Source organism: Salvelinus namaycush, chromosome 7, assembly GCF_016432855.1.
Source record: "Salvelinus namaycush isolate Seneca chromosome 7, SaNama_1.0, whole genome shotgun sequence".
In the NCBI taxonomy this organism is placed as follows: Eukaryota; Metazoa; Chordata; class Actinopteri; order Salmoniformes; family Salmonidae; genus Salvelinus; species Salvelinus namaycush.
The window spans coordinates 19,480,385-19,488,111 of record NC_052313.1 but is presented as its reverse complement, the minus strand read 5'-3'; the positions used below and the strand labels follow the sequence as shown (position 1 = coordinate 19,488,111).

The window sequence follows — 7,727 nt, the reverse complement described above, 5'->3', positions numbered from 1 at the left end:
CCAATTACAATACAGTGCTGATAAACATGATCAATAGGTGGTGAAGGGAGGGGATGTTGTGCTAACAAACAGGCTCTTACTGGCTGGCCGTCGTTGCCGGGTGCTCCGGGTGTTCCTGCTGGTCCCTGAGGCCCCTGGGGGCCCCTTGGTCCTGGCTCTCCCTCCCCAGAGGAGCCATCGCCTAATGGGCTTTGCGGGCCTGGGGGGCCGGGGGAGCCAGGGGGTCCGGCTGGCCCTGGGTCTCCTCGCTCTCCTTTCTGACTGGGCGTCGCCTGGAGGGAGAGAGTAGACTCACACCATGAAAGGATGTTTTAGAACAAGCTAGCAAAGTGTGGTATATCTGGTACATTGGCAATAAATGATTTGTTATTGATGGCTCGTCAGGTACAATAGGGCAGGGGTTCTCAAACCTCTCTTCCAGGACCCCCAGCCACTCCATGTACTTGAACTACTGAGCTAGCACACCTGATTCAACTTGTCAACTAATTATCAAGCCTTTGACTAGGTGAATCAGATGAGCTAGTTCAGGACTACAACTAACGAGAGATTTGACAACCACTTCTATAGATCAGGTAACACACTCCAGGTCTTCAGTTACATTCTATTCAATCTCATTCATTCAAGTCAACAACTGATACTTACACTTCCTGGTCTATAGGCTGCATCCGCTGTCTGACTTGGTCCTGTGGCCAAAGATACAAAATCATCAATACAAATGTACAGTATATGGCTCCTTGCCTCACCATGTTTTACCGCCACCTGGTGGCTCTTCATGTAAATACCACAAGGGATAGTAACATGTTCATGCAGTGGATTTTCATTTCAAATGATCATAAATTAATAAATTGTGTACAGTCTTCCTCCATGCCTCTCTCTCACCTCTCTCAGCGGTCAGCTCCACTTCCTGACCTGAGCTCTCGCCAGCATCCTCCTCATCGTCACTGGGCGATGCCTCTGTGGGAGGGGCACGCACAGGGGCGATCATTGGCTCCTCTGGCTGAGGGGGTAGGGGGAGAGCGGGAAGACATTTTAAACAATGCATCATTTGAACATACAGCTAGAGTCAGATTCATCATGTTCTGCAAGATTGGTTTTGTCGCCTTAGGAAAAGCCTAGAATTTGGAACGTTTGTTTGAATTGTTTTAAAGCATTGTTGCTATGGCTTTGCATTTCGTATCAAGGAGACCTGAGAATTTGGAATGTTTGGTTGAATTGTTGCCATGATAATTTGTTGCATTTTCAGAATTTACTTTCAGTCCTTACTGGGCAAACTATATAAGATTCAGATGACTTTTCTGGATCTCTGGTGGATTATTACATAACTTTATTTGAACAACTTTCATCAACTCTTGTGAACACATTCTGAACCCAAGGCTTGAAAATGTTTGCCATTGACACCACTGGAAAGTTTGAGCCTGTGATCTTCACCATTGGCAGACAGCGAGTATGATTTTGATGTTGTTGCCTCTACCATGTTGTTGTGGATTCCAACAAGAGCTGGAATGAAACCCATCATGAGAGAGTATAACAGCAAACTGGTGAAAAATACATATTCTTTGATTGTGGATATTTGTGAAAAGGAGAACAAGGTGAATGAGTTTCAGGACAAAAATAAAAACTTTGAAAGCTCTGGTGGTGAAAACGGTCAGGTGTGTAGATAGAAAGGTGATTCATGCATACAATGCCACTTTGAGAAAGATGAAAGTTCTCAAGAAGAAACAGTCTCACAAGTGTCTCCTTGAGAATATCCTGGAACACATCCACATCAAGAATCAGATTATGGAAGCTGAGGTGCTGAGGCGGCGGCAGGTAGCCTAGCAGTTAGAGTGTTGGGCCAGTAACCGAAAGGTTGCTAGATCGAATCTCCGAGCTGACAAGGTAAAACTATATCGGTCTGCTCCTGAGCAAGGCAGTTAACCCACTGTTCCCCGGGCGCCAAAGACGTGCATGTCGATTAAGGCAGCCCCCCGCACCTCTCTGACTCAGAGGGGTTGGGTTAAATGCGGAAGACACATTTCAGTTGAATGCATTCAGTTGTACAACTGACTAGGTATCCCCCTTTCACAGGTAGTTAGCTAGCCATCAAACTGAAGGTACTTTACAGCAGTGGTTCCCAACCAGGGGTACTAGGACACCTGGGGGTACTTGGCCCATCCACAGGGGGTACTTGAGAAGACTCATGAGACCATAGGCTTAATTGTAAAATGAGGGGGTACTCCAGGAAAATTCAGTTGGTGGTACAGTAATCTAAAAAGGTTGGGAACCACTGCTTTACAGTATTTTCAGGTGTGTTCAGGTTCAGGTAAGTATGTTGAGGTAAGTATTTAGCTAAGTATGTTCAGGTAAGTATGTTCAGGTAAGTATTCAGGTAAGTGGGTCCATGCGGGCCATGCGGTTTTCAGGTAAGTGGGTCCACCTACCACCTGGTGCCTTTTCTATCCCCAGGAAATATCACCTCTTTTTTAGTGTAAAAGGTGAATTCCAAAACTTTTAAGTATAAGGTCAGGCGTGCTTTACCTTAAAAACAAAAAAATATGGATCTTGAAAAGGACTTTTTATGCATTTGGAAAACTTTTTTTCAGTGGATGTAGGCGTTTTTGCCATGTTGCCGGGTGTTATTCATCAACTTCTACAAGAAATATAAGCCATAAAATAATACAATCTTTCTTCATTATTTTATAGTACTAGTTAAAATCTCTCTCATCAAAACGTTTTTTTTCTCCATGATTATTGTATTCATTATTATTGTATTTAACCCTTTCTGTGTGTCCCTGATATCACTTTCTACCCTGTTAGTTTGTAGTAATTCTCCTTTAAGAAAACAGCCCCCTACCACCATGACATGTGGTTCAGGAAGTGTCATTATTTGTTTGGTGGGAAAACAATGGTGCAAAGCTAAATAAATATACATCTATTTTTACATGTTTCATGTTAGTCTGCTTGCCTCACTCATACATTTCCACCCTGTTAAGCTAAATTATAGAGAAAATTCATAAAATGACAAAATACATTTCATATAGAAGTTAAATCCTCTTCAAGTGTTTACCGTTATGCTATCTTAATCTCAATCACCCACAGAGCTATGACTAATTTAGGCTCCAAATGTCCACCCTGTTAGGTTTGACCCTGTCAGGATTATATATGTTTTTCTGAAAATCAAACCTCCTTTTTCTGAAAACATATTTTAAAAAAGTGGCAGGGGTGGCGGGGTGGGGGTTGGAGGTGGCTGTATAAAACAGTCATTGTAGTAATAGAATGGTAATTGTAAACACTTAAAACTACACATTTACAACTGTGGCAATACTCTGATGTTGCAAAATCATTTGATGTAATTTGATCCTCTATTGTAATTGTGACCTGTGGTTTTGATTGCGTGTCCTTTTGTATTATGTTCAATACATTTTTGAAATAAAATGCTAAAATATGTTTTAAGTGAGAAGTAGGCAGGTAAGAAAGCTGAAAAAGGAAATTCACATGAGCACCAGTGAGCCTACTTCACCCATGTTCTACCAAGGTTTTCCAGCCCACAGCTTTGACCTACTACAGTAGCTATGTTGGTCTACTGTACTTCAAACAATGTCTATGCAGGTTGCTTAGGATTCAAACCTTCTCAAACTGCCTAATTCATACTATTTTCCAGTAGGGGGCAGAGGTGCTGCATGGTGTGTTGTCTCTCTTTCTCTGGCTCACAGCTTATGTATGTGGATGTGTGTTTATGCGTATGTGTGTGTGTGTGTGTGTTTATGTTTGTATTTGTATGTGTGAGCATGCATACGTGTGTATGAATGTGTTTGTGTGTGTGTGGGCTGACGGACCAGGAGCCCTGCCAAACCAGCTATGCAGGAAAACGCTGGGACCGGATCCACAAGCACACTTGGAATGCCAGAGACAACTTCCCCTGCCTCAGTACATCCTATGTTCCCGGATGAAGCCGCCCATGGGCACAGATCTAGGACCAGTTTTCCCTCAGAAAATCCCAAAAATCCCCATTAGCCAAATCACCCTTCCTGAGTCTACCCCAATGCCAGCTAGGAAAGAGGACACAAGCAAGCTGTGAGTGGGAGCAGCCTCAAGGAGAAGGAAGGGAGGATAGTGTAGACCACACAAAGTCCAACCTTCACACACAGCTGGAGAGAGAGACAGGGAGACAGAGAGGGAGAGACAGGGAGAGAGAGTGAGGGAGAGAGAGAGAGCGGGAAAGAGACCGCAAGAGAGAGAAGGGCACAGAGAGAGAGAGAGAGCGAGAGAGAGAGAGGGGGAGAGAGAGAGAGAGATAGACAGAGAGACCGCAATAGAGAGAAGGGGAGAGAGACAGAGAGCGTGAGAGAGAGAGCGAGAGAGATAAAGAGAGACAGCAAGAGAGAAGGGCAGAGAGAGAATGAGACAGAAACAGAGAATGAGAGAGACACAGAGACAGAGAGACAGAGAGACAGAGAGAGATAATGAAAGAGAGAGAGAGAGAAAGAGAGAGAGAGAGAGAGAGAGAGAGAGAGAGAGAGAGAGAGAGAGAGAGAGAAGGGGAGAGAGAGAAGTAAGTAACCTTGGTAGTGTGTTGCCTAACTAACTAACCACAACCATGTGGTGCTTCAAAGTTGGGTTACTACTATCCTTGTACTTAGAAGTGTGCTTCCCTGAAGTGTCCTAGAAAATTCCCATTGACCTGCACACTGTGTGGTCTCTCCTACTGAACTCTTGATCTCATCACATTCTTTCAGATCATATCCATTCCCTGGTAATTGGAGAGAGAAAAGCTAATGGGATATTGGAAGAGAAACTCTGCCAAGCATCAGTGAATGACTAAGCAGTTGTGATGTTAAGCAGTCTGCTTGGTGTCCATGTGAAAGTTCAATGCACTGAAAAGATGACGGAAGGCAGTGTCAAAGGTATCTTGTCAACAAAGCATGATCTCCACGACATATAGCATGGGATGTGTCTGTCAACTTTAGATCATTTTTTGAGGCATGAAAATGTCCTTCAAGCTAAAGACCAATACATCTCACTCCAAACGGGCAGAAGGATGCAGCAGAGGAGTGGGAGTGAGACAGACAGTAACATGTTTTTGGATGCAGAACTCACTCTGACCTTTTCTAATAGACTCCATATCAAACGAGCTAGCTTAATTTCTATCTCTGGGAATAACCAATGTGTTCTTATCTAAATGGCTGTGGTGAGATATGGGGGAGTGGAGCACAGATGTGTCAGAAAGCAGCTGATATTCAGAAGAGGAAAGGTTTTCCTCCCAGACGCGGTCCAAGAACATCAGGCCAGATCTGGCTGAGCTAAGAGCATTTCTCACATGGAGAACCTGGCAGGAGGAACGGCATAGCTCCACGTCTCCCACCTAACTGGCCCTATTAGGAGGACATTTTTGAATTGGATTGATCCCAGGCCCTTTGATTCTGGATGTACTGTAAAAACACTGTGGAAGTATGGATTTAGAAGGTGTACATTTTGTTGACGTTTCAATTGAAGTAGTTCGTAAACTATCCTTGTGGGATAAAATATATCTACATGTTAATATACTGAACATGGTTGGGTCTGTACGTGTGTGAGTGTGTGTGTGTGTGTGTGTGTGTGTGTGTGTGTGTGTGTGTGTGTGTGTGTGTGTGTGTGTGTGTGTGTGTGTGTGTGTGTGTGTGTGTGTGTGTGCGTGTGTGTGATACTCACCATAATGTACTCTCTCTCCTCCACTACCTTCTTCACTTCATCCATAGTTTCTGTGTCATCGAAGGAGTCGTCTCCACTCCCATACCCAGATGCCTGAAAGAGAATAACAATGGAATTTGCAATCTCCTTTTTTTTTTTTTTACATATTCAATCACAAGCCAATTATCTAATGCTTTTCCAAGTAGCAATAACTCAGGCTTATGCATGTGGAAATACTTAAAAAACAGAGATAAAAACAGAGGGGGAAAAATACAAAGAAATCTAATCAACCAAAACAATCTGTAAAGCCCTGCAGGCTGCAGACCACTATCACACAGTCCTGTGAAGCTCTCTCACAACCACAAGAGGGGGTGATGAGCCCATTCATCATGAGCCTTTCTCAGGTTTGAGTAGGTAGTAGTTCAGCCCATTAGTGCTGATTCAAGGTCAGATTTAAGATTTTCATAATAGTTTTAGTATTGGGGGTGGAGTCATCTGATCCAAGCACACCTGTTGGAGGCAACTTCTACCTCAAGCTTTGAGGATATCAGTGAACCTTGCAGCTAGGCTAGCCCCTGTACAATGCTTTACCACTGTCTCTGGTGTTAACCACAAATACTACTCCAACAGCCTTAAATAGCCTCTCATTGCATTCTTTCCTTTATGATTCATTTGAAAATATTTCATAGGTGATAGTTGTATGGCGGAAATACCATCTATATTTGGAAAGTTACATATCTTGAAAACTTGATTGCTGACATGCAAAACATTTTTTGGAACTATATAAAATCAAATCAAATGTTATTAGTCACATGCGCCGAATACAACAGGTGTAGACCTTACAGTGAAATGCTTACTTACGAGCCCCTAACCAACAATGCAGTTTCAAAAAAATACAGATAAGAATAAGAGATAAAAGTAGCAAGTAATTAAAGAGTAGCAGTAAAATAACAATAGCGAGACTAGCAGTAAAATAACAATAGCGAGACTATATACAGGGGGGTACCGATACAGAGTCAATGCTCGGGGGCTCGGTTAGTTGAGGTAGTATGTACATGTAGGTAGAGTTATTAAAGTGACTATGCATAGACGACAACACAGAGTAGGAGTGGTGTAAGAGGGGGAGGGGGAGTGCAAAGGGGGGAGTGCAAATAGTAAATGGACTAATGAACCAAATACCAAAATATAGTTTTTGGGTGGAATTGTCCTTAAAGGTAGAGTATTGGGATTAAGGGGACACACTCACATAGGGGTCGTCCTCCTCACACTGGTCATCTGGGGCTGTGGGGTCCCCCTTTAGAACCAGCTGCTGAATAGAACCCTGGGGGGAGAGAGAGAGAGAGAGAGAGAGAGAGAGAGAGAGAGAGAGAGAGAGAGAGAGAGAGGGGGGAGACGGTAAGTCACAATAACACTAGTGTACACACTCACAGTAAATGCATGAACCCTTGTGCCCTTGCACGCACACACGCACGCGCGTACTTGAAATCAGCATTTCAAGTATGGCGAACAGGTGCCTCTAGTCTTACTGACAATAACTGTTCAAGACAAGCAACCTTTAAACTGCTATAACTCGAACAGAACATAGATCCACTCTAGCAATGAATAACACGAGTGTTGCAAATGGACAAAGGCATGCTTGGTAAATCTATTTATGGGTTCTATCCAGAGGACAAACACCTGTTTTTAATCCAACACATCTTCTAGGAAACAAGTGGAGGGGAGAGGGGGAGAAGAGAGGCAGGATCAATCTGGGTCAACCAAATCAAGTCCATGTGTTGATGCTGTAAACAGAGTTTGCAGATAAACAACAAATGTGCCATGCAACAGCGAGCTCTGATTCCTTCAAAGTTTCATGAGCTTTTCTGAATAGAAAAAGGACGCAAGAAGAGTACGGTACAGCACAATCAAGCATTTTGTTGAATTAAACTTGAATTAAACGCATTGCGATCAGTGAACCTTCCAAATAGGAAACACTCCCATCAATCGCGTTCAGCTGATGATTGGTTGATTATTTGAATCAGCTGTGTAGTGCTAGGGCAAAGTCCAAAACGTGCATCCCCTGGGGTCCCGAGGACCGAGTT

The 7,727-nt window shown here is 43.4% G+C and overlaps 1 protein-coding gene across 3 annotated transcripts in view; it reads right to left on the bottom strand.

The window, feature by feature from the left end:
- LOC120051067 (collagen alpha-1(XVIII) chain-like) overlaps positions 1-7,727 on the bottom strand; it is an 89,176-nt gene that overhangs the window by 31,059 nt on the left and 50,390 nt on the right. For all 3 annotated transcript variants that reach the window (XM_038997688.1, XM_038997690.1, XM_038997689.1), the window contains exons 4-8: positions 6,893-6,967; positions 5,668-5,760; positions 880-997; positions 643-683; positions 81-272 (exon numbers count right to left, since the gene is read on the bottom strand). In XM_038997688.1, coding sequence (XP_038853616.1) covers positions 81-272; positions 643-683; positions 880-997; positions 5,668-5,760; positions 6,893-6,967 — 519 coding nt within the window. The remainder of the gene's footprint in view (positions 1-80; positions 273-642; positions 684-879; positions 998-5,667; positions 5,761-6,892; positions 6,968-7,727) is intronic.